Source organism: Tiliqua scincoides, chromosome 6 (genome assembly GCF_035046505.1).
Source record: "Tiliqua scincoides isolate rTilSci1 chromosome 6, rTilSci1.hap2, whole genome shotgun sequence".
Lineage (NCBI taxonomy): Eukaryota > Metazoa > Chordata > Lepidosauria > Squamata > Scincidae > Tiliqua > Tiliqua scincoides.
The window spans coordinates 80,856,154-80,883,875 of record NC_089826.1 but is presented as its reverse complement, the minus strand read 5'-3'; the positions used below and the strand labels follow the sequence as shown (position 1 = coordinate 80,883,875).

The 27,722-nt window shown below is 45.2% G+C and overlaps 1 protein-coding gene across 7 annotated transcripts in view; it reads right to left on the bottom strand.

Moving 5' to 3' along the window:
• Positions 1 to 1,591: 1,591 nt before the first annotated feature.
• Positions 1,592 to 27,722, bottom strand: part of LDB2 (LIM domain binding 2) — a 227,708-nt gene continuing 201,577 nt past the window's right edge. Inside the window, exons 6-9 of one of the 7 annotated variants that reach the window (XM_066631799.1) lie at positions 16,143 to 16,266; positions 13,877 to 14,028; positions 10,223 to 10,365; positions 4,884 to 4,965 (exon numbers count right to left, since the gene is read on the bottom strand). In XM_066631799.1, the coding sequence (XP_066487896.1) occupies positions 10,261 to 10,365; positions 13,877 to 14,028; positions 16,143 to 16,266 (381 nt within the window). In that variant the 3' untranslated portion in view covers positions 4,884 to 4,965; positions 10,223 to 10,260. Of the gene's footprint in view, positions 4,966 to 10,222; positions 10,366 to 13,876; positions 14,029 to 16,142; positions 16,267 to 27,722 lie in introns of all 7 variants that reach the window. The other 6 variants (XM_066631801.1, XM_066631800.1, XM_066631795.1 and 3 more) reach the window with 6 other exon arrangements.

Here is a 27,722-nt window from a genome sequence, read left to right as displayed (position 1 = left end):
CAATTAATCCTCTTAGCAGCCGGATACTGCTGCCTCCATCTGGCCCCAATGAGTACAGGAGCAGAGGCGTCCCAGCTGGGTTTTCAAATGTTAGGCAGACTGGGCTCCACTGGGGATCTCAAAGTAGAGGCCAGGTCTACCTGCTGCTTCATATGCTGGGTAGATCTGGCCTCCCCAGTGAGGATCTCAATGTGGAGGCCAGGTCTACCCATGGCTTACAGCAGCCAAGGGTGCAGCAGTCCACTTTGGGTACCAGTGGCACTAGCTAGGACATTGTAAAGCAGCATATGCAGATGCAAGGGAGGGCACCAGGATGAGGTCTCTTGTTATCTGGTGTGCTCCCTGGGGCATTTGGTGGGCTGCTGTGAGATACAGGATGCTGGACTAGATGGGCCTATGGCCTGATCCAGTGGGGCTGTTCTTATGTTCTTAACTACAATTCCCAGGAAGCCTTGCAGGTCTCTTGTTATCTGGTGCGCTCCCTGGGGCATTTGGTGGGCCGCTGTGAGATACAGGATGCTGGACTAGATGGGCCTATGGCCTGATCCAGCGGGGCTGTTCTTATGTTCTTATATCTTTCTGCTAGCTCCGCCCCTTCTCCCACCCTTTGCATTGGGTACTCCCCATCCTAATCCTATGACCTGCTGTGTTTCTACAGGATTTTATAGGAATAAGTAGTATGGCTGGAATGCAAAATCCCCATTTCTTCTCCTACAGTTGGGATTCATAAGGGTTGTCCATGTTGATGTTCGAGGCCTAGATGCTCCACCACATCCGTGAGTGATTATTACAAAAGGGTATTGCAAAAGAACACGCGGTCTCCTTGCGGAGTGGTTCCAAGAGGCCCTTTTGAGAACTGCTTGCAGTTCCACCTTTTCAGCCTTACTTACTGAAAGGATGGGTGTTACAATGCATGTGCAAACTTTTTAAAAACTAAAAAGGTGGCATCAGTCATCACTATGAATAATGAAGGATGGCATCCTAAGTGTGCTCTCATGGAAATGTAATACAAATGATTAGCCCTTAGAAAACATTACAATTACAGCATAGAATTTTAATGTTATCGTGGCTGCTGTGGAGATAGCGAGCATTAATGGAGTGGGTTTGGGATTGAATAATTTACTGGGGGGGGGAATTGCTAATAAAGACACTGATAGCTCCTTTACCATTTGTTAGTGAAGTGAGCAGCCGAAGACCAGGTGGGCGATGGAGCCAGGATCCAGCCACTGGATCTTATCTCACTCCTGGGCAATTCAGCGCGGAGACTCTTTAGGTGGCACAAATGCAAGTAGCACCATTGAGGCTGCTGCTGTGTTACCTGGGGTAAGGGGAATGAATTCCCCTTGCCCCAGACTGAACTGCAGGTAGGACCAACCCCACGCTGGATATGGGTCAGGCCATCTGGCCTGCCTGTTCCAGAGCAGGTTAGGATTAGGCTGTAAGAAACATTTGTTAAAAGAACCATTTGTTACAGAAACTAAATGTTCCTCAAATATTCTACTCTGGTATCTCTCTCTCTCTCTCTCTCTCTCTCTCTCTTCGTGGCTCAGGAAACGCACAAAGCACCTCTGTTAACACAGTTTATTGGCACACGTATTGGCAAAGCATACATAAAATACAGTTGTATCATAACACACCAACTCACTGTATTTTTTTTTTTACATGATGATTTGATTTGAACATATTAATATGCAAATGAAAAAAGTTAGTTTATTTTATAAAGTTTCACATAAATATACTGGAATCCAAAAATTAATTGGTTTTGAGGGCTTTACAAAAAGTATTATACAAGAAACAGAGTGTGAAAAGAAAGAACAAAATAAACTCAAGATACAATAAAAACACGGGGAAAAGAAATAATTAGCCTTCAGTTAAACTGCTCACAAAATTAATGAATTACATGGCTTTCAAAATCCAGATCAACAGCAATTTTACAAAGCGTAAACTCTCATAGGGACTGGGTGACTTTCTCCACATAAAAATATTTGTGACGTCTTTTCTTTTGATGAAACAAAAAAAAAAAAACCTGTTTAGTTGTCTCAGTGCTTCTGATAGGTAAAAGAAGTAGAATGGGAACTGATTCCAATCTAAAAGATAAAATACTGAATGCTTGAAATGAAAAGAAAAAACGGAGGGCAACAGCAGTGAGCAGAGAATACAAGAGAGGATAGAACCACAACTGGAGCCAGAAAGCAGCTTCTTGGGAATAGGGCAATACCCTACATGCCTATGCCATGATTCAGCTAGGGGCGATACATAACCCTAGCTAGCTGACAAATTATTTTTTATTATTTTCCACATTTTTATACCACCCTTCCTCCAAGAAGTTCAGATTCATGTACTTGGGTCCTTTCTTCCTTTTTTCCTCACAACAACCCTGTGAGGTAGGTGAGGCTTATGTTATAATGCCGTTGTACAAATTGATGGTTAGGCCACACCTGGAGTATTGTGTCCAGTTCTGGTCGCCGCATCTCAAAAAAGACATAGTGGAAATGGAAAAGGTGCAAAAGAGAACAACTAAGATGATTACTGGGCTGGGGCACCTTCCTTATGAGGAAAGGCGGTGGCGTTTGGGCCTATTTAGCCTAGAAAAGAGGCGCCTGAGGGGGGGACATGATTGAGACATACAAAATTATGCAGGGGGTGGACAGAGTGGATAGAGAGATGCTCTTTACACTCTCACGTAACACCAGAACCAGGGGACATCCACTAAAATTGAGTGTTGGGAGAGTTAGAACAGACAAGAGAAAATATTTCTTTCCTCAGCGTGTGGTTGGTCTGTGGAACTCCTTGCCACAGGATGTGGTGATGGTGACTGGCCTGGATGCCTTTAAAAGGGGATTGGACAAGTTTCTGGAGGAAAAATCCATTACGGGTTACAAGCCATGATGTGTATGCGCAACCTCCTGATTTTAGAAATGGGTTATGTCAGAATGCCAGATGCAAGGGAGGGCACCAGGATGAGGTCTCTTGTTATCTGGTGTGCTCCCTGGGGCATTTGGGGGGCCGCTGTGAGATACAGGAAGCTGGACTAGATGGGCTTATGGCCTGATCCAGTGGGGCTGTTCTTATGTTCTTAGGCTGAGAGAGAGTAACTGGACCAAGGTCACTCAGGAAGCTTTGTGGCTGAGGGGGGATTTGAACTTGGATCTTTCAGGTCTAAGTCCAACTCCCAAACCACAATACACAGAATTGTGTACAATTCACAGCACAATCCTAACTGGAGCCTTCGCTGGCACAGCGGTCCTTGTGTTGCAAAGGTGCCATAAAGCACATGCACAGCAAAGCGTGAGTAGGCAGTGCTTGCACTGAGGCCTGCACCACCCCACCAGCGATGCATTCAGTCACCAGTGGAGGTCAGTACAGCAAAGGGGAAGGGGATGTGTGAAAACTCCTTACATCTGAAAAAAATACACACTGTCTCTTTAAAAACTACAACAGGCAGGTGGGAATCGAGACCCACGAAGGGAACAGTAGTTTCATTCTCTGATCTCAGGCTCACTCCAGGGCACGTATTTAGTAAATGGAACGGCAGGTGGACTATTTAAATAGTTGCTTTTCTGTTTCCTTTTCGTTTGGCCGGCGCAAGTAGTTGAATTCATGCACGTAAGGTGCATGTAAGAAGCAGGCTGACTATATAGTTTCCTGGAAACCGTTGAAAGTGCTTTCCTCTCTTGTTTCCTGCCCTCAAAATGGCTAATCGAAGAAAGAAACTGAATGAGGAGAAACTAAAAGTCATTACCCCCCCCCACATAAGTCATATTCTAGAACAGGGGTGCTCAAACCCCGACCTGGGGTCCATTTGCTGCACTCGGGGACCCCCAGCCCAGCCCGTGGGGAGCGCCCAGTCTCCAATGAGCCTCTGGCCCTCTAGAGACTTGCTGGAGCCAGACACAATTCTTTCTTTTTTCTGGCCCCTGACACAGTGTCAGAGAGATAATGTGGCCCTCCTGCCAAAAAGTTTGGATGCCCCTGTTCTAGAACACTATGACCGGTGGGCCACATCCTGTGTTACAAGAAAAGTGGTGAATCCTTACTGTTCTGTGCCATAGCCAGATATCTATGCTCCCAATAGCTGTAGAAACTTGTGCCTGGCAGTCGCTTCCACTGGGAAATCAATGTGCAGAGGCTTTTGGGGTGATTGGCCATGGAAGTAGCTACCTGGTGTACGTTTCTGCAATGATAAGGTGCAAAGATAGTAGGCTGTGGCGTGGAAAGGTAAGGTTTTGTCAACACCATGCCCGAGGGATCTTTCTTGTAGCACCATGGGCCGGAGTTTGGAGACTCCTGTTCTAGAACAAAACAACTCTGGAGCAAGTTCAAAAATCAGGATGCATTTCACCATTTAAAAAAACAAAACACAGTTAATAGATCCTGAGCACTGATGGTCTGTAAGATATGATCTTTATAGAGCAAGGGGAATAATAGCTGGGAAAAAATCCTTCACTGAAATGTATTTAGAAATGTTTATGAAACTGACACATATTCAGTTCTGTTCATTGAGGTCAGTGCCACTCTCATGTTATGTGCAAGGGCTTCTGAGATAACTTCCCAGAAGCTTATAAATTATTTTTCTAACTTAAAAAAAAAAACAGAAAAGAAAAGATAGCTGTACATCTAGAAATAGGTTGTATATCTGTGGAAAACTGGGAGGGTTTTTATTTGTAAAGAATGCTGTGAGATAGTAACTGTAACCTGCTGTTATATGCAACGGGGGTGCAGCTTCAGATGGACTTATTGAGAGGTCTGCGGTGTTGGGTTTTCAGACTTGGTCTCCTGGTTAGTGGGGGGTTTGCTGTTCCACGGGCTGTTGTTCCCCAGGGCGGGTGAATTGTTGAAGTCTTCGTCATCATCCATGCCGTTGGCGGCATCGTATTGCGTATTTTCTAGCCTGGTGATGAGCCGCTCGTCTTCGTCGCCAAATTCTCCTCCCATCAGAGTTGGCTCCCCGACCACCATCACATCCTGTGAACGGCCCCCAACATCTTGTTATATGGAAAATCAGAGAAAGCAAAACCCGTCTTAACAAGAGCCACTGGGTCTATAAGAGACCGCTGCATATGAGACACATATGCGCTACTTTCATGCAATCCCCATCAACGTGATGCATCATTGCACCCTTCATGATAGCCATGCTCAACAGTGAAACTAAGTGACCCCTCTGTAGTAGGTGTAAACCTGGTTTTAGGATTCTGCATTGCATCTGGTTAGTTCTGGAATCCAAAACACCATCAATGCAGGTGGAATAACCTTTGCATTAAAAACCATCTACAGCTTCACAGTGATAGAGTTTCAGCCATGGATTAAAATGATCATGTGACCTTTTTCAGATTCAGCAAATTAATGTATGTTATTCTGTTTACAAGGAACAAAACAATGACATGTCAACACACCTACCAATATAGTCGACAAACTACCACACTACTCAGATTAAATGCAAAAACATCTGGACGTTCTGGTGCACAGTTCCCTTGAAATGGATCCACTACCAATTTGGGGGACAGCTCCCATTCATTTCAAGAGAGCTTGTGCAGGAGAACTTCCTGGTGGGTGGTGCCCTTGGTTCTCAACTTCATACTCTTATTTCTCCAGCCAGTAGTCATAGCAGTTAAAATTAAATTTATAAAATCCTACCTTTAACATACCAGCTATCGGAATACAGAATATACCTCTTATCTCTAACCAGTGCACTTGACATCCCGCCACTTAATTATGATAATTAATTTAGGTAGAGGGTTTTTTTTTGATAAAAACAATGTTCGCACTGATTTGACAATTTGCATAGCTAATTAAGTCATTAGCAAAAAAAACTGCTGATTGCCAACAAGCCCTGAATTTGCCATCTGTTATTTCGTGGTGCCTGTCACCTCTCTCTGTGTAGGCAACACGGCTGCCAATCTGTGTGGTAAGGAGGCCCAATCTGTCCAGCTGGTATCATGAAAAGGAAGACAGAGTGCTAATTATAATTACACCGAGGAAGCTCGCAGTTTTCAAAAGCTGAAGAGGACAAGAGGGAAAGGATCTGTCCCATGGCTGCTGGGAGTGCAAAGAATCCTTTTCATGAAGGCATGCACAGTAAGTACCCCAGTACAAGTGTGGATCACGGACTCGCTGTTGATCCTTAGCCAGCACGGAGTACAGAGAGATGTGCCAGGCAAGAAACCGGAGAGCTTGCTTGACCTTGCCAGCTTGCCGGACACAACACAGTATCCAGGGGAGGAGGGAATTGTCTAGGGGGGCGATTGCTTTGATGCTGTTTCCCTGGCAAGGCTTCTTGAAACACTTCCCAGGAAAGAGTAATTCCTGATGTTCAGATTTGTACATACTAACGTAATGAGCCATTCAAAGCTCTAGAGGCATCTGGATATCCAATATTTCCTATACAATTGCAAATGCTCTTTCCATAGCAAGAAAGAACCCATTATATCTATTACTTTCTTACAGTCCTATCACCTTCAACTGCCCCCGAACCTCTTGGATTTGCAGAAGATACAGGATCTTCTCCTAACATTTCTGATGCGTCATCTCATTCACTTCCTTCAAATCCCCCTTGTCAAACGCTACCTTTTTTCAAGATGCCTCTGGTTTAATCCCCTAGCCCCCACCTCCTACGGAAACAAAGTGTAACTGTGTAATGTCACTTGGACATAACAAGCCTGCCTTCGTATCTGTGGGGGTTCTGATCTGGACCCCTCCCCCCACACGGATACTGGAAACTGTGGATACCAAGGATCCACTCCAACATGTTCAGAAAGCTTTTAAAAAGCACTAACTTGCCCAATTGTCACACAGCCTTTCTGTGTTTGCAGAATCCTAGGCAGTCTCTTGGGCTTCTTCTAGACTCCTCCGGCTTGGCTGGAGGCCCTTGTCTCTTTGCCCCAGAATGCATTAATGGGGGCTTTTAAAAAACTTTCTGAATATGTTTGGAGTGGGTCTCCAGCATCCCCACCACCTGCAAATAACTGAAACAGCAGATACTGGATCGGTGGATACTGGGGCAAGCCTGTATTCATCTTTTGTTTCCATTGCGTCTCCCTTTGTCTTGGCTGAAATTTATACAGCAAGCTCCTTTGGGGGCAGGGATAGAAAACACTGAATATTTTCTTCTGCAGGTATATTGCTATAGCGTTTCAATAGAAATAAACACGTTCACAAAAGAGTACCAAAATGAAATTACCACCTCCCCCAAACAACTAACTATACATGTGGTGAGGTTAATTAAAATATAGTTGTGCTACCATTCTTAACAGATTGCAGCAGCTACGTAGAGCGATTTAGCAGTGAAGTAGAAACTTTTGTGCAAGGATCAAGTCAGCAGGTCACAGAACACAGACTGGTGCTATTTGGAGTTGTTGAGCAAAACTCACCTAGAAGAGGTGATCACTCTTTTCCATATAACCTGCTACAAAGTGGCTTTCTTCTAGTACTCAGGGCATCTTTTATTTATTTACTACCTTATCCATATTTGTATATCACTTTTCGACACTGAAATAACAGAATGTCACCATTCTGGACAAATTTCAGACTGCAGCATGAAAACTTAATGGCCCAATCCTACAGTTTTACGGTGCACGTGCAGCTGAATTTTTATTCCAGGTTTTAAAGTTCAGGTTGGACCTTGGTATCTGTGGGGGATCTGTTCCCAGACCCCTGCAGATACCAAAACCCATGGATAACTGAATCCGTGGGTCTGGTCCAATAATACCTCCGGTCGCATCCAGAGGTAATACTGGACCAGACCCACTGATACACTTATCTGCATGTTTCGGTATCTGCAGGGGTCTGGGAACAGATCCCCCACAGATACCAAGGTGGGGATTGGACAAGTTTCTGGAGGAAAAATCCATTACGGGTACAAGCCATGATGTGTATGTGCAACCTCCTGATTTTAGAAATGAACTATGTCAGATGCAAGGGAGGGCACCAGGATGCAGGTCTCTTGTTATCTGGTATGCTCCCGGGGGCATTTGGTGGGCTGCTGTGAGATACAGGAAGCTGGACTAGATGGGCCTATGGCCTGATCCAGTGGGGCTGTTCTTATGTTCTTATGACTAAACAACTGCGAAAAAAGCAGAGATAATTGTATTATTAAGAGGAAGAAGATGGCTATTCTGACGGCAACAGTCTGCAAGGGGAGGAGTTTGTCCCTCCCTACCACTATGCACACAACTTCCAGATATGTGCTTCCAGACATACAATCAATTTCCACAACTCTTTCCACTTAAGAAGGGAAGAGGAAAGATCACATGGATCAGGCTTTAGCATTCCTATCATCAGAAAGGATCTTCTGAATCAGACCAAAAGACCATCTAGACCAGGCAGAAGCTTCTGGAAGCCAACAAGCAGCACAAGGTGCAACAACCCTCCCTAAGAGCTGGCAACGATCATTCAGTGGTACACTGCCTTGGAACCTGGAGGTTCCATTTAGCTATTGTGTTTGATAGATCTGTACAGTCCAAGCTCAGCATTTGTGGGGGTTCCATTCTTGGAACTCCCACGGACAATGAAATCCCACCCTCTACAGACAATGAAATCCGCAGATGGGGGCCAGCATTCATGTTCAAGTGGTGGTCTGTGACCTGAAAACTGGAAGTTCATTTCTGAGACCTTCCAGGGCCTCAGACCGCTTTCAGGTCAGCCCTCCTGACGTGGGTTGGGATCTGTGGATTTGAGCCACGTTGGGTCAAATTCACAGGTTCCAAATTCACAGATAAGGAGCATGGACCTGTACTCTATGAATTATCCTTTTAAAGCCATCTAAGCCAGTGGCTCTCACTACTAGCTTACTCTGGGTAGCGTACTTGCATGACATTATTTCTGTGACAAAGAGAAGGGACACGACTGTTCCTCTGCCATGCAAACTCAGTTGCCACGCAGATCTGTCTGAAGTGGCTCTTATTTAATGTGGCTTGTAGGTAATTCCTAAAAAAAGAGAGGTGCTGGAGCTCCTGTCTTCTTGGAGCCATGCCCTATGATCCAATTCCTGAAGCCTCAGGACTGATTCTAGTTGGTAAAAGAAATGCTCAGAGCCTTTCTTTATTTTTACTTCATATATTCAACCATGGTCTGAAGTTATGTCCTGCTGTGAGGCGAGGAACCATAGCTAATAAGCAGTGTACTTCCCGGTATTCCAAGGCTGGCAGAAGTAAGCCACCTGAATTCCTTAAAAAGGGATTGAACTCCATGTTATATAACTGTTACAGTTCTGAATGGGTAGGAACACATGCATTAAAATTCAGTAGCTTGCAATGGAAAGCATGGAATTACTAATTCACAGTGAACCATCAATGCAGTGGTTTTCAAACTGTTGACCTCCAAAGACCCTTGTTCACCAAAGAACTTTAATCGTATTGCAAAGGATTCTGGGAACCGTTCTAAATTAAAACATACACTCTGTTTTGTGGCAGACTTCTTGGAGCGCAGCACCACCCTGCGAAAGCCATGATGAATGCACTCTAGAACACACTCCACAGTCTCCTGCACTTTCTACATTGCAGGAGAAGTTGATGAGCAAGGTACTTTTTCAGGAAAGCTGTATGGCATTTACTGATCTTTGGAGAAGACAGCTTGAAAACCCCCCACATTCATGCTTTTTGAAGCTTGTCAAGGTGGATCGTCAAACACTCAGGTGAATGCGTGAATGGCACAGTACCACAAAATAAGCAACATAGGGCTTCATCATTATGTGCGAACAAATGCTCAACAGTCAGGCTGGGGTGATTTCCCTTTTTCTGATTGCTATCCCTTGATGAGAATGCCTTCCACCAATAATGACAGCTGGCTATGTCCAGTGCTGTCCATGACTTCTAAGGTCTACCTAGCAGCTACACCGTAGTTTCATGTCGCATCCTGACAGCTAACTTATATTATTATAAAGACTGCAAAGTTTTCACGACAGGGTGCAAATGCTCTATGCATCTACTCCACATACCAGACAATCAATAACCCCTCAAGGGAGAAGACAACATGCTGCCCTCATCCTGAGAAATCAGTCGTGCTTGCACCTCATTGAAATGAATGAGAGAGAAAAAAGTTTAGTTGCAACTAATTTATCCCATTGATTTCAATGGAGCTTCAGCACAACCAACCTTCTTGGGATTGGGTGTGTTGCCTCTGTCCCACAGCAGGACCTTTCCGATCCTTAGAGAGGAATGCTAACGACACCCACCAATTAAACACCAGTTAATCTCCACTCACTAGTTCCCGTGCAATTGCCACCAACCTCTGAGGAGGACTGGAAGTGACTCCTTTTAGAGCCCCTCAATGCTTCTCCTTAAATTGGCCAGTAGGGGTCACTGTTGTCGAATGACACAAGGCTCCATCCCTCCCAGGGTTGAGGCTGCAGTTCTGGAGTGCTCCTAGCTCCTGCTCATGGAGTGAGAAGCAGAATTAAACCCTAGATTTTTTTTGGTTTTCGCATGGGGACACACACAGCCACGGGTTACTAAGCAGCTTGTAAGATTTCAGCGACATTCACACATGTCATGGTTAGAAAGAGCAATATTTAGAACAGTGATTTGCAACCTTTATCTTCTCATGGCACACTGACCTCTATGGACTTCTCTATGGACTCTTGCAATGTCACTTCCAACTTCCAGGAGACTCTTCCAGGTTTTGCGGCTCTTTTTCTTGGGCAACTGTCTGTAGTAACAAGCTGTCGATCCCTCTTCCGGCTCTGCAATCCGTTGCTACCGACAGTTGCCCTAGAAGCAGAGCCGCAGAATGTGGAGGAGTTTTTCCAGTGATTTCAGCCCCTGTGTTCCAAACTCCTACAGCACACCTGCGGACCTTTTGCAGCACACCGGTTGAAAATGGCTGATTTAGAATTAACAGGAAGGTCTGGGGTCAGGCAAGCGGGAGCGGAGAAGGCAGGCTTGCAGAACTTGTCAGCTGCCAAGCCAAGTGCAGCTCACTAGCCAAGTCTAATAATCAAGAATGGCTCACTAAATCCTGCGACTTGCTTGGGTCACTCCCTAGAACAAGGAGCATTGCTAACCACCAGGTGGACGACAATCAATGAATTGTGCCTGGCTTGGTGGGTCACAAGTTGTGCCAGTCTGGGCTCTGTGCAACCTCATGCCAGTGGGGAATATTTCTTTTTATCTTTGAAGCAATCTTGCTAGATTTCATTTAGTTATAAAGAACAGAAAACACAGATTTGAACTTTCTGTGATGCTGAAGCCCTCCTTGGAAGGCGTATGGATTCTCTGTGTATTCGTATTACTGATCTCGTAAGGTTTATGCTTATTTTTCCTTTTAGAGTAACCATTTGTCTGGGGGCTGTGAACTGAGAACCACAGCAAGTGACCTGATCCGAGCAACATTAAGTGCTATGGTTTGCTCTTTTAATCTATAAATCCATAATTTCTAGAGCAGGAAGCAAATATGTATGGGAAACAGAGTTGCCAACTTTTCATTTCAAAACGATGAACCTGCTATGCGGGAGAGTGAAATCTAGTGGGTCTTGACAGCAGCATAGCTGGGCGGGGGCAATGCTAACTACTGCCGGTGTCGCAATGCACCATGTACATGCCCCCGGCCTATTCTGGGCAGCAAAGGCAATGTGCAGGAGACATCATTTAGTTTGGCAAGCACTTGTGCACTGCTTTCGCTTGCCTGGAATGGTTACAATGGCAAGTGGGAGGGCCTCTTCTGCAGAGTCTGCAGAACTTAGTGTTTTGCCCCACCTCTAGCTATGCTACTGGGTCATGAAAAGACGTTGGCCAAGTCCTGGGGCGAGGACATTGCCAGGCAGGTTCTGAACTTAGCTAGCTTTGCAGCCCCTACTACTGCCAGAACAGTAAAAGCATGGATGGCTCACCTCTGATGGGTAATACACAAAGGCTAGCAGTGGGACATCAAGGAACAAATGAAGGACAAACCCAAAACATTACAAATGGGACAACAAGCAATGGTTCAGAATGTCCTTAGTTTTGAGCTGTACTGTAATTCTGAATTCTCCTAGCCTTTCATAAATGACTTACATCTTTTGTGAAGATCAACTTTGGGATATGCACAGGGTTAACGGTTTCCACAACATACGGCTCATAGGAGTTAAAATAAAAAAAATTTTGATAGAGAAACTTGCAAGTTCTTAAAAGTACCAGCTCTTGAGCTTCATGCCATGAAGTTCTGACATGGCTGCTGGGAAAATGCTTTCTCTTATGGTTGGATCGTTTCTTATGTCTTTGGAATTTCCTCTTAATCAACAGTCTCCGCTTGAGGACAGCATACCTTTGCAGGAGACAGTGGAACAAAACTCTGTTGTCAGAGAGGGTCACAGATTTAGTGAAGAACTTAGTATTGGCAAAACAACCATGTCAGGGTTGTGTGTGTGCCTCAATACTGTGCAAACACAGAATATGGCATTGGGGGGGGGGGAAAATACTTTTCTCGGAATCTCAATTGTTTTAAAAGGAAGTTTCTAGCACATGTGGTTTCAGAGATATGCTTGAAAGTGCGTGTGGACAATGCATTGTGAAACCTTACAAAAACCAGAGGAACTGCTGAATAACACTTTCAATAGTTATGTAGGGAGTGAGATTTAAGTGCCTCCTTCAGACTGATAGCAAAACCAGAATAAATACAATATCATATTAATTGTGCACATTTTGCTTAATTTTGAGTAATTATTGAGGTCATAGTACTTGGCTTTCTTGAGGTAGAATTTGGGTTGACTTGGAAGAGAACTTAATTTTTTTTTAAGTTTCTGAGCATAGAATATACACACAGCCCTGAGTAGGACATGTGCAAACAATTAAACTCTAATCATGCTGTGCACTGACACAGATCGGGAGTTCAACCAGGACCCCAATGACTTAGCTGTAGGACCAGCCAAAATTGCTCGAGGAACCTTGCAGTCTGTGGATGTTTTAATCCCCCCACTATTTACCCTTGCAGCAGTATCTTATGCACATCTATTCAGAAGTAGGTCTCACTGAGTTCAATAGGGCTTACTCTCAAATGAGTGCATACAGGATTGCAGCCTTATGGCCACCAACATGCCAGCAAACGGCATGCACACTGTTGCAGATGTGCCATAAGGTAGACTGTGGCAATTTGAAGGAGTGTTGCCCCAATAGTGAGGCCGCTACCAGTCTGCCACAACCAGTTGGTGGCCTTGCACCTGCTGGAACAGGTAGGCATTTGATGGCCAGTGGGGGGTGGGCAGGAGGAAGGTAGAATGGGTGCAGGGAGGAGGTATAACAGGATGGGAGAGGCTGGGGAAGAGAGCAAATTTGGCCTGGGAAGGGGCTGGATTGGCAGAAGAAGGCTTCTGCCATATCCTATTCCCCCTTCCTGGACTTGCTTGGCTGACATGGGTCTGCCTGGACTTGCACCAGCGATACTGCTGGCACACATCCAAGTAGCCCCATTGCGGCTGCTGGGGCTTTATCTGGAGTAAGGGGGCAGATATTCCCTTACCCCAAGGAGACCTAGAGCAGCTGCAATTCCCATGCTGGATGCAGCGGAGGCCGCACCGGCGCAGCTCTATCACAGCACGGGACTGTTTAGGATCGGCCTGCCCATGTTCTGATTTGCACAGTAGTGAACAGATACCTTTCTGGGCTCAGCACAAGAAGTAAAAACAGTTGCGACACTCTGCTCAGGCTCCATAGAGCCTTCTCTGCCTCATTCAACACACATTTCAGGGATGTGCACACGTATGTGAGCATCACACCAGATGTCGTGCTAGAGGGTTCCTGACCATCATAAGTAGTTTTTCAAGGGTCTGCTGTGGCTGGGGTGGGGTGCCTGAAAAGTCCTGGTGCGGGTGCAGAAATCACTCTGTGGTGCTTTGGATCCTGGCTGATATGTAATAGCGTTAAGAACAATACTGTCTTATAGGGAGGCCTCAATGGAAAGCGAGACTTACAGGTACCTGGCTTGTAAGACTCAGGTTTGCAGCTGCTGTTTTTTTCTTGCTACTGGTGCTGTTTGCCGTGTTCCCAGCACTGCTGTTGGAAGTGCTGCTGGTGGAATTTTTCCTTTTCCTCCGTTTGGTCGTCGGCTGTCTTGTAGGCTCTGCTGTAGGAGACACATAGGAAATAAAGCCAATTATAGATATCTTAATGCATGCGGAGGAATACAACGAAGAACATTAACCTGGAGCTGAGAGCACATTTAAATCCAGGGGTAGGAAAACAATAATCCTTCTCTACAACAGTGACCATTCATAGATGAGAGCCAAAGGTCATATTAAGTTATCATCATCATCATCAGTTATATCAGACTAATCCGGCTTCTCCTCTTAGGTCATCAGAGAAGGCCTTTTTACAAGTGCTGCCACCTAGGGAGGTACGTGGGGTGGCGGCAAGAAATAGGGCCTTCTCAGTTGTGGTACCAACGCAATGGAATTCCCTTCCCCTTGACTTAAGAATGGCTCCCTCTCTTGAGAATTTTCGGCAAGGCCTGAAGACCCTTCTGTTTAGACAGGCCTTCTGAGTTTTCAGCCTTTTTAAACATCTTTTCAAAATCTTTTAATATCTTTTTAAATACCTGGTTACAGGCCTGATTCTTTTATGATTTGCTGCTCTATGCTCCTTTTAGCTGACTACTTTTTATCTGACTACTGTTTTTATGATAGTTGTTAATATACTTTTATCTGTTTTTAAATTATGTTTTTAATTTGTTTTAACCTTGTTGTACCCCGCCTTTCTCTGGGGAGAAAGGTGGGGTAGAAATAAAGTTAATAATAGTAAAGTTAATGATCAGACAACTACTAATTCAAGGGATATGAAAGGTTTAGATGTAACTCTGACAAATAAAACAAGGGTATTCCAGTATTAAGAAGACATGCAATTGGTACCTTTTCTGATGCTGAATTTCATGTAACTTAAAAAAAAATTTAATGAGAGAAATGGGTAAGGTGGATAATTATCCTATATGGTACTGAGAACAGGGCTTCGCGTTCAAATCTGTACACTCTCGGGGCCCTAAGTTTTCAAACCTGAAACGTTCAAGGAAATCCTTTTCACACCAACTACTTTGCTGAGCGGTCTGTTTGCAAAACCGGTGCACACTGCATAAAATGTGGGGATAAGAACCTTGAGACATGCCCCATCCTCCCCAATGGCTTTCCATTTCAGGAGAAGCTCAACAGTGGTGGCAAGTTGTCTTCTGGGAAAGACTATCCATTCTTACTGATTATATTGATGGTGTGTCCCCTAGGGTTCCCAAGCACCAGAGGCGTTCCTGGAGGAAGCAAAACAGTAAGTGACTTCAGGAGCCCGGACGCATTACCTGTGTAATGTGGTTCCTCCCTCACCACTTCTGAACCATTCGGGAAGGCAAGATCCCTCTGCTTTTGTAGCCACGACTGGCTTGGAAGTGGAGGGGGAGGAGCCTCTTTACATGGCATCCGGGTGCCTGAAGACACTTACTGTTTCTCCCCTCCCCACCAGGAACACCTCTGCAAAACACACAGCTGGAATCCATTCGGTTTCCACTTCTGAACCATTCGGGAAGGCAAGAGCAAAGTGGAGGAGATGCCTCTGCTTTGCTATTGTAGCCAAGCAGACTGGCTTGGAAGTGGAGGGGGAGGAGCCACTTTACATGGCATCCGGGCGCCTGAAGACACTTACTGTTTCTCCCCTCCCCACCAGGAACACCTCTGCAAAGCACACAGCTGGAAACCACTGATGTAGAGGTAATGCATGCACCCACCCATATCTGTGGATCCTTTATCTGTGGATCTGATTCTCCACAGTTCTCCGTGGTTCCCCGTGCCCATTACAGTTGTTTAGCAACTTTACCCTGGCACCAAACAAGTCTGTGTTTTCCTTTTATTGAATGCTAAAACAGGAGCATGAAAGGCAGGCAGGCAGCCTGCATGCTGCAGGGACACAGTAAAAAAAAAAAGGGAATACACAGATTTGCTTGGGGCCAGGTAACGAAACAAAGCTGGGGTGGGAAGTGCGAAGAAGTAATGTACGTCACTGTACAGGGTCTCCTTTTATCTATAGTTTCTGTATTCATAAGGGGGGGGCGTGGGGCTGCTTCCCCTGCAGATACGGGGAGACACCTCTATACTGTGTTTTCTCCGTTTTCTAACATTGTTCCATGTTGGTAAGAGGTCTTCAGTGGTTCTTCCAAGCTTCTGCATTCCTTCTCTTGAAATCACTTGAAATTGCAGACTGTACCTGGCGGTGCCACCATCCGCTGCCATTTTTGAAACAAACATGTTTTCAGGCAATCCCGAGGACTTAAATTATACGTTTTATGCCTTGACATCAGCTCTTGCATTGGCTCCAATATTACACACAACTGCAAAAGAAAGAACACACCAAAGCACATTTAAGGGGAACAGCATTCTTTTTCTTTAAACACCGAACTGAAAGTCAGTTGTTTACCTCCACTCTTTCTGCTAAGCAAATGGAAAAGCAAATGGAAAATCAGGAGTTGTGTTTTTTCAGTGCAGCTCAGCTGGAAGGTTGCAGAGCAAAGGTATGGAAAATTTAATTTTATTTTTACATCACACAGTAATCAATGATAATTTGCTGAGCAGGTGTATGATGAATGGAGAGAAATATTCAAAAGGAAAGGTTTAATGCAGTGATTTTCGATCTTTTTCGTCTCAAGGCACACTGTCAAGATACTAAAATTGTCAAGGCACACCATCGGTTTTTTGACAATTGACAAGGCACACCATGCTGTTGGTGGGGGGCTCACATCCCACAATGGCCCTAGTAACAAATGACCCTTCCCCAGACTCCCGCGGCACACCTGCAGACCATTCATGGCACACCAGTGTGCCACGGCACAGTGGTTGAAAATGGCTGGTTTAGTGTCTGAAGGCTAATACTTTTCTTTCTGTCTAAATATTGTATCCTACCTTTTGTAATACACAGACTTCATAAATCCTTTTTTTTAAAAAAAAAATCCATGCTTGCAGGAAAGCTGCCCCTCTAAAAGCACCTCCTAGTTTTAGAAGTAGGATGTCTCTGAATGCCAGATGCAAGAGAGTGGCAACAGGATACAGGTATTGTGTCTTGTGTGCTCCTGAGGCATTTGGTGGGCCGCTGTGAGATACAGGAAGCTGGACTAGATAGGACTTGGGCCTGATCCAGTAGGGCTCTTCTTACATTCTTTTTCTACCTTGTATTCCCATCTGTACCTCTGTCTTCTAGCCCCTCTGCCTCCCATGCACTCCTCTCTGATCATTAAGGGCTTTTTCTATCCCCATTTCTATGCCTTATCCATACCTTATTCCTCACTTCCATTTCTCCTGTCTCTTATTGCCATTCTCAGTTGTTTTTCCCTCTTGCTTCCAAAAATGCTGGAATACTATCTTTTTTCCTACCTTTAAAGAGTTGTCTTTTGATGCTTTAGCATCAGTGACATGCCCCTTTGCCCTATATCGTTTCCCGTGCAAATGCTTTTGTAAACTAAAGCGTTCACTTTCCCTCCAAGTCTTACTTTGACCCTCTGAAAAATCTGGTTTTTGCTTATTCCTCTCTACAAAAACAGGATTTATCAAAGTTTCTCATACTTTTGTTTTTTGACTCTCACTTCATTTCTCAGCCTTCATTCTTCTTGGTCTGTCTTCCACTTTCAGTGTTGTCAATTACTCTATCTTCCTTGAAGTCCATCTCTTTCACCCAGTGATTTCTTTAAGACAATTTTTAAACTTTTGTGTTCAGTTTTTCTCCATTCAATCTCTGCCTCAGATTTTAACTCAGTGATTATCTCAGAGGCTTCCAGTATTGTGTTGGATATTTAAGTTCATGGGGAAAGTGTTATGCTTGGAAACTTTATGAAATATGAAGACATCTACTTATACTTTTTTTGGGGGGGGGGGGCATTTATTCTTTTGTAATACAGTTGCCCTTTGAAATCCCTTAGAAGTTCTGCTTGGGCAGGGACCTCAGATTTTTACTTTGAAAGATATTCAATGGCAAACTAATCCAATTTTCAATTATTTTTTCAATGGCAACATATGCATAAACAAACATAAACCATGTAACCGTATCAAAAATAATTAGCACACCAACAAATTTAATGCAATCTCAATAAACTTATTATAGTTAAAAATAATGACATCAAAGAGAAGGTCGAGTAAGCACTAGTGACTAAAGAAATAATAAAGGGATCAACCTCCCAATTTTCCTTTTGTTTGATGATTTTCAGTAGTTAGTGGGGAACACATATCAAAGCTGAGCAGTTATTGCAGCATACACCTGTACTGTACAGGTGTACAATACAAGGTGTAACATAAATATTGTCTGCTTATGTTCTTCATTCATATGTTTCTCATCCTCGGTCACTCATGAGCAGAGGTGTTTGTTTCCAATGAGTAAGATAGGATTACATCTTAAGTCTTACTGAACACAATGGGATTATTTCTGAATAAAATAACACTGTTTTCAAACACTTACTCATGAGTTAGCTCCAGGCACAGCCCTTACAAATAAGACAAGCTGTAAAGCTACAGGAGTCGTACCAGTTCTGGGCTCCAGGTGGCAGAAATAACTCAGTTAAGGCACCTAAACCCTTTTACGCAAGATGTGGTGGTGGAACGCAAATGTAAACTGAGTTGCTTTGAGTTAATTCATGTCAGTTGGTCTTTGCATTTTAAGCAACAAATACAGTGTGCTTTAGAGGCACGTAAGATGCATGCCATATGCTGGGTATATTCAGTGTTCCTGTATCTTAGAGCAAGGAGCACACTTAGTTCTTTGCATACAGCTCAGACAACTTGTATGGTTGCAGAACTACAGAACCTAAAACTCAGAAAAGGAACAATTATTAATTATAACAAAAGCAGTAAGCATCAACGTGCTTTTCTATATTTCATTGTGGTGCCATCTCATGGGCCACCTTTTTAGCTATTTATTTTACTGATGCATGACATTTAAATCCCTTTCTTTCTCCAAGGAGAATACGCTGGCTGTCCTATCAACCCAGACACTTTATCTTCACCACAACCCTATGAGGTAGGTTGGGCTGAGAGAGAGACATAAGGTGACTGCGCGAAGATCATCTAATCAGCCACAATGATTCCAACCCAGCTCTAGTCCAATGCTCTAATCTAGTAGTCACCAAACTCATAACTGATGCACACCAAAAAAAAGTGGTGCTCGTTCAGACCGCAGCTTACCATTCTGCCTCTGTGCGGCTCATCATCTGAGTAGACCTGGGCACTCACATCTGTTGTCCAGCATCCCAGAAGGCTGTGCAATATGTCTGGGCATACATAACTACCCAGAGTGTCCTGGTGCCCAGATCAACTCAGAAGACAAGCTGCGTGGAGGTGGAATGGTAAGCTCCGCTCATGGAGCTTTCCCCAAACCTTGGATCCAGTCCCTGGGCCAGGGTTTGGAGAAGCTTGCTCTAACCACAATACTTCACTGTCTTTTGGAAGGTGGCTGCAAGGGCCACCACTATTCATCTTATGGAGCCTAGTGAGAAGTGTGTTGGAGTGGGTGTTGCAAACTTTCAGCAATTCTTTGTGTGTTTATCTTCTAACAGTGGTGACTACTGGAAGAGCATCAGGGGTCACCCAGGTGGGACACAGGTTGTAGGCCCATACCAAGCAGAGGGCCACTTCAGTGGGCTGCTCCTGAACTCTCAGTACTGGTGATAGAGGTAGCACCCAATGCACCACTGGGGCAAGCCGTGGGTGCCATGAGGTGGCCAATGTAGGACTTTGCCCCAGAGCCCCCAGCAACTTTGTGCTAACACTGACTGGTTGCCGGGAGACCCAGGACAGCCACTTTTGGCAGGACCTCAAAACAGGCAATGTCAGCAGCAAAACTGTAAGCCATATGGTAGTTAGGAGAACATAAGAACGGCCCCACTGGATCAGGCCATAGGCCCATCTAGTCCAGCTTCCTGTATCTCACAGCGGCCCAACAAATGCCCCAGGGAGCACACCAGATAGCAAGAGACCTCATCCTGGTGCCCTCCCTTGCATCTGGCATTCTGACATAGCCCATTTCTCAAATCAGGAGGCTGCACATACACATCATGGCTTGTACCCCGTAATGGATTTTTCCTCCAGAAACTTGTCCAATCCCCTTTTAAAGCTATCCAGGCCAGTCGCCATCACCACATCCTGTGGCACATCCTGTGGCAGGAGGAACCTGCCACATACATGCACACACAGACACAATCGCCAAGACCCCAAAGTTAGAACCCCAAATTCTCTTAAGGCGGCTTCTGCCTTGGCCTTATTCTTACATTTACACCTGAAATCATAAATTATTAGTTTGACAAAAAAAATATTTGAAACTGCTGGTCCATCAGCTCTGTACTGCCTATTTCAACTGTTTGCATCACTCCAAGGTCTCACTCAGGCAGTGATTCCCCCCCCCCCCCCAGCCTGGCTACCTGAGATCCTCTGGACCGGAGAAGTCAGAGGTTAAAGCATCTCTCTGAGCCACAGCCCCAATTTAAACCACATTTTTTATTTTGGAAATGACAGCAACGGGACAGAGAGGATAATGTGACCCTGAGGAATTTCTTTTATTTATGTTTCTAAAAAGAATGATAATACAGGTTGGGCATCCCTTATCTGAAGTGCTTGGGACCAGAAGTGTTTTGGATTTAGGGTTTTCCTGTATTTTGGACTACTTGCACACACATAATGAGAGATCTTGAGAATGGGGCCCAAGTCTAAACACAAAATTCATTTGTGTTTCACGTACCCCTTATACGCATAGACTGGAGCTATTTTTATACAATAATTTAAATAATTTTTTGCATGAAACAAGGTTTGTATTTGAAACACAGTGTGTGATTTTATTTCTTTAGGTAAAAAAGTAAAAAAAAAAAAAAGTCATGTTGGTACTGTTTTGCGCAAGTCCCCTCTCCAATCTTTCCAGATAAATTTGGTCTGCTTTAAAGCTAATTAGCTCCCCCAGCTCTCCACCAACCAGCAATCTCCAGCTGTTGCAGTTTCAGTAGTCCACAATTGCCCGTTTCCCAGTCCATCAGCCAGCCAGTCAAATCAGTCCATCAGTCAGTTAGCAGATCCGTTAAACAGATAGCCAGTCCATTAAACAATCAGCAGGTCTGTTGGTCAGTCCGTTAGTTCATTAGCCAGGTCAGTCAGTACTTCAGTCAGCCAGTCAATCCAACCTTCTGCTCCTTCTATTACCCACAGTCTTTCCAACCTCCAGGTGCTACTTTTATCCCTAAAGACCTCTAGTGGCTCCAGCTGTTATTAACCACTGCTGAAAGTCCAGGCTTTAACCCCTTGTCTCCCAAATTCACCAGAGCAAAGGGCCACTGCAGACACCACATCCTATCTCCTCGCAATATCTTTCAAGATTCCAATACTGGTACTCAAAAAAATTCAGGATTTCAGAATTTCAAGACTGTGGATAAGGCAGCGATTTTCAACCTTTGTCATCTCACGGCACAACAACAAAATGCTACAGTTGTCAAAGCACACCATCATTTTTTTTTTTTTTTACAATTGACAAGGCACACCATACTGCCTGTGGGGGGGGGTTCTCATCCCCCAATGGCCCTGCTGATAAATGACCCTCCCCCAAACTCCCATGGCAAACTTGCAGACCATTCACGGCACACCAATGTCCCATGGCACAGTGGTTGAAAATAGCTGGGATAAGGGGTACTCAACCTGTAATAATAGTCCCTGAGTATTATTTTCAGCTTGTTTGTAGTCATTTCAGTTTTCTGCCTTATGTGCAATTGGTGCTTTATTTCTGGTGTAAAGTTAATCAATATTTGCGGCATACCAGAATGATATCATGGAGAATGCACAGATTAGAAAATACCCTTCTAGCTTTTGAGAATGCTGGCTTAAAAAAAAAAAGTGCTAATCAGAACCACCGATTTGTAAGCTACCAGAGATTCCCATACAAACCATATCTATAGGAAACAGCATGGGAAAGGCCGTTTCCTGTCACTCTCATATACGGTGTCACCGTATGACATTTCCTTCCTCTCGGTCTCTCCAAAAGGCAAACAATCCGCTATTCAGCAGTTCTGACTCAGATCCTAACACCTGATGTTTCTGATATGCAAACTGCCAGCTTTTCCTCTTTGTGCAACAATGAGACCTTATCAGTTATGCTGCTTTCCACTTTGACTATCAAAGCGCTTCCACTGGCACCCTTGATGTGTGTCCTTGGCATCTTGCTGGGGTTTGGAAGGATTCCAGAAAGCAGCTTGTCTTGTCCCGGTCATCGAAATTCAAAACAAATGAGGCCAGGAAACAAGCACGTTGATCTCAATTTTTAAGTATTTAGGCAGACTGACATCCGAGAAATTTACAGCACAATCCTATCTTGCGCTGGAGCAGGAAGGCCAGGAGGCTTGCACTGTATCCAGCGCAAGAGTTGGGCCAAAAGTGGCTCAGCCAGAGGCAAGGGAAAACTCTTCCCCTTAACCTCAGGTAAGCCACCACGGCTCCAATGGGTCTCCCCTGACTTGTGCCACATCAAGAAGTGGTACAAGTCCGAGGAGAACGGAGTGACTTCAAGCCACTCCGTGCTGTTCAGGGAACAGGGCTGGGATCCGGCATAACAGCTGGGTCCCAGCCCCACCTCCCGTTTCCCGCCTGCCCGCTCTCTGTAATGCCTTCTGCCCGCCCCAAAATGCCTCCATCCTGCCTCCTCCCTGCCCTCCCCAGACCCCTGCATTAGCTGAGCTTGACCAACACAACCCTCCCTCCCCAAGTCAGCGCAGAGGCTGGATGCAGCCAGCCTGAGGTGAAAACGTGCTTTATGGCACGTTTGTGACCCTCTTAGGCTGGCACAAGGGACTTGCTTTGGCCTAACCAAAAGTTAGGATGCACCCTTACAGTCCAATCCTATGCATGTCTACTCAGAAGTAAGCTGTATTCTGTTCAATGAGGCTTATTCCCAGGCAGGTCCAATGTGGGGGGGGGGATGCAAGGGGTAAATTGTACCTGGGTCCGGGGTCAAAAGGAGAGCCCAGGAGTCAAAGGAGGGGACCCCAAAATTTCCTGGGCTCTTACATTTTCCATTCTTGGCAGGGTCTGTGAGAGGGGTGCAGGGGTATGTCATACCTGGGCCCAAGATCAAAAAGGGGGCCCAGAAGCCAAAGGAGCCAGACATTTCCTGGGATGTCAGAAAATGTCCTACATATATTATGTGAAGACTAACATTCACATCTGGCCAGTGCTGACTCAGCGCGGCCCACCACTGGGCAGAGGCAACTCACATGGGTGGGAAACAGAGTTAGAACAGCTTAGATAGACTCTTAAAATATAATGTGTGAAATGGTCTTCACCTCCTCATCCTAATGCACATAATTACAATCTATAGCGCATAATTGTTATGAAGAATAACTGAGAAAGTCTGGGGTAAAATTACTCATGCTTTGTTATATGCATGATCATTAACTTAAAAATTAAAGATCATCCCTAAACTTAAAAATTATCATCCAAAAATTAAATCATCCAAAGCAGATGGCACGAGAAGATACTGGACGAACAAATGGCCAAAGGATTTTGGGATTCATACAGCACAGTGTAGAAGGTATCATTTTGTTTTAAATAATACTGAAAACACAGGTGTGCAACAAGAACACCTGGCTCTTGCTGGATCAGACTACTTATGGTCTGATCCTATCAGGGATTGGTCTGGCATGTGGAGGTCTCTACAACAGCGGGGCACAGTTCTGCTGTCGTAAAATGGCCTCCTGCTGTGGCCATGTTAGATGTACTGCCGCACTGGGAGGCAGTGCTACAGGCCGACTTGCCAGACCTTCAAAGGTAGGTGTGACAGTGATGGGGGCAGAGTGAGGCAGGGACGGAGTGAACGGGGGTGAGGAGGGAGGCAGACCAGGGAGGTATCAGCGACATAACCGCCAAGCACTCCAGATCCATTCCCACACAGCCAAGGCTCTTTGCACTCAGATACAGGAGAAGAGTACAACCGTAGGGAACACAGGTTGTCAGAGGCAGGAAAGTCATAACATAAGCCCTGCTGGATCCAGCCAAGGGCCCATCTAGTCCAGCTTCCTCTATTTCACAGCAGCCCACCAGATGCTTCAGGGAGCATACAAGATACCTGCATCTTGTTGCATGTATCTTGTTGCATGTACCACTCCCATGCATCTGCCATTCAATGACCGGCTATCTCTAAAACCTGAAGGTTGCACATAGTCATCACGGCTTGAAGTCCAACATATATAGTTTCTTTCTCATTTCATATTTACAGCAACACACTAGGACCAAAATAGCCTCCAAACATAAAGAATCTCACTCTTCAGGAGGGCAGGAGGTCTGGTCTAGAGGGTAGAGCTTCCATTTGCCTGAAGATAACATCCGCAGGTCGCCACTTCGAGGCCACCGACACCGTGCGACCTTGAAGCAGCTGACAAGCTGAGCCGAGTTATTCCATCTGCTCTGAGCGTGGGAGGATGGAGGCCAGAATGTGAAACCAGATCAGAAAGAAACATGTGAATGTTGTGGTTTCTTGAAAGATAGAACCTTCTTTCAAATTGTAAAAATCCCTACGGGGATTTAATTAGCCTGCCTATGTAAACCGCCTTGAATAAAGTCCGAGGAGAAATCTGAGGACCAAGAAAGGCGTATAGAAATACCTGTATTATTATTATTATTATTATTATTATTATTATTATTATTATTATATTGTAGCTGATTGAAATCCGTCCACACAAGCTGAAAATGCACCCCATCAATTAATCAACCCATGTTTTAATTGATTCATCTATTAAACAGACCAATTAAAGCTTGCCGTCCTCATCCATCGCGCCAAATAACATGAGGGTGTCCCCCAGCAAACAAGGCGAAGGCCAGCAACCAGCCTCGATGTAACAAATCTCCTTCTAGGCCCGCACAAAATAATCTCATTTCTACACTGCAGCTCAAGCACAAATGTCATGTGTTTTTTTTTCTTCACATAACCGGTTCTATTTTTAGACTGAATAGTAGGAAACCTGCCGCATTAATAAATGGGAGCGAAGCACAGAACTCTACTGGCTGGTAATGTGGCAATGCAAAGGCTTGGCCTTTTGCCAGCGAGCTGTTGCTTGGGCCTCAGCCTTGGAAGTCAAAGCGCCACTTCTAATGGAATGATTAATACGCTGCCAAACCCTTGGGCACGCGGTTCAAAGTTTTTGGTGATTCGGCTCTTTCAACAGCAAGATGTTTTCAGTGTTATCACCAAACCAAGCACTTTTATGTTTGCAGTGCAGAAGGGCTCATTCTAATCTCAAACAGGGAACATCAATAGGAAAACAGCACACACGAAATAGTAGAAATCTTTAAAGCAGTGGTTCTCACACATTTAGCACCGGGACCCACTTTTTAGAATGAGAATCTGTCAGGACCCACCAAAGTGATGTCATGACCTGAGGTGACATCATCAAGCAGGAAAATTTTTAAGAACCCTAGGCTGCAATCTTACCCCACTTACCCAGGAGTAAGTCCCACTGACTATCATTGTTAAAAGAATATACATAATGTAGTCACCGAAGAAGCACTGAACAACATTGAGTGCCTGCCTGTGCTGGAAGAGCTTGACAGTGAACCAACCCTAGAAGAACTTCACGTGGCCCTGGACTCCCTTGCCTTTGGCAAGGCACCTGGAAAAGACAGCATCCCTGCTGAAGTCCTAAAATGCTGCAAAGAGATCATCGTCACTGAGCTGCATGAAATCCTCTGTCTCTGCTGGAGAGAAGGTGGAGTACCTCAAGACATGAGGGATGCAAACATCATCACGCTGTACAAGAACAAAGGTGACAGGGGTGACTGCAACAACTACCGCGGCATCTCTCTCCTTAGCGTTGTAGGAAAGCTGTTTGCCCGAGTTGTACTAAAGAGGCTCCAGGTACTTGCAGAGAGCGTCTATCCAGAATCGCAGTGTGGATTCCGAGCCAACAGGTCCACCACTGATATGGTATTCTCCCTTAGACAACTGCAGGAGAAATGCAGGGAACAACGACAGCCACTCTTTATAGCCTTCATAGATCTCACAAAGGCTTTCGACCTGGTCAGCAGAGACGGCCTCTTCGAGATTCTCCCCAAGATTGGATGTCCACCCAGGCTCCTCAGCATCATCAGATCCTTCCACAAGGACATGAAGGGCACTGTTGTCTTCGATGGCTCCACATCAGACCCTTTTGACATCCGAAGCGGAGTGAAGCAGGGCTGTGTTCTTGCACCAACCTTGTTTGGGATTTTCTTCGCTGTCCTGCTGAAGCAGGCCTTTGGAACTGCAACAGAAGGCATCTATCTCCGGACCAGATCAGACGGAAAGCTCTTCAACCTCTCCAGACTGAGAGCAAAATCCAAAGTCCAGCTGAAATGTCTGCGTGACTTCCTCTTTGCCGACGATGCAGCTGTCACTACCCACTCTGCCAAAGATCTCCAGCAGCTCATGGATCGTTTTAGCAAGGCCTGCCAAGATTTTGGACTGACAATCAGCCTGAAGAAAACACAGGTCATGGTTCAGGATGTGGACTCACCTCCCTGCATTACAATCTCTGAGCATGAACTGGAGGTTGTCCATGACTTTGTGTACCTTGGCTCAACGATCTCCGACACTCATTCTCTCGATGCCGAGCTAAACAAGCGCATCGGTAAAGCAGCTACCACGTTTTCCAGACTCACAAAGAGAGTCTGGTCCAACAAGAAGCTGATGGAACATACCAAGATCCAGGTCTACAGAGCTTGCGTCCTGAGTACACTTCTGTACTGCAGCGAGTCATGGACTCTTCGCTCACAACAGGAGAGGAAACTGAGCGCTTTCCACATGCGCTGCCTCCGACGCATCCTCGGCATCACCTGGCAGGACAAAGTTCCAAACAACACAGTCCTGGAACGTGCTGGAATCCCTAGCATGTATTCACTGCTGAAACAGAGACGCCTGCGTTGGCTTGGTCATGTCGTGAGAATGGATGATGGCCGGATCCCAAAGGATCTCCTCTATGGAGAACTCGTGCAAGGAAAGCGCCCTACAGGTAGACCACAGCTGCGATACAAGGACATCTGCAAGAGGGATCTGAAGGCCTTAGGGATGGACCTCAACAAGTGGGAAACCCTGGCCTCTGAGCGGCACGCTTGGAGGCAGGCTGTGCAGCATGGCCTTTCCCAGTTTGAAGAGACACTTTGCCAACAGTCTGAGGCTAAGAGGCAAAGAAGGAAGGCCCATAGCCAGGGAGACAGACCAGGGACAGACTGCACTTGCTCCCGGTGTGGAAGGGATTGTCACTCCCGGATTGGCCTTTTCAGCCACACTAGACACTGTGCCAGAACCACCTTTCAGAGCGCGATACCATAGTCTTTCGAGACTGAAGGTTGCCAATACAAATATAGTAGCTTGTTAAAACATTTCCCCAAATGCAGCCACATCCCAGGGTAGCATCAAGTCTAATATATTAAAAATAAAATATTGAAATGAATGGGGACCCACCTGAAATGGGCTCTCAACCCACCTAGTGGGTCCCGACCTGCAGTCTGAGAAATACTGCTTATAAGGTAAGAAAGGAAAAAAATAAGAGTCTTTAAAAATATTAATATACATTTCTCCTGTTGTATATTATTATTATTATAGATCAGGAATGCCCAAACCCCAGCCCGGGGGTCACTTGCGGCCCTCACGGACTCACAATCTGGCCCATGGGGAGCCCCCAGTCTCCAATGAGCCTCTGGCCCTCTGGAGATTTGCTGGAGCCCATGCTGGCCTGATGCAACTGCTTTCAGCATGAAGATGACTGTTTGACCTCTTGCATGAGCTGTGGGATGAGGGTTCGCTCCA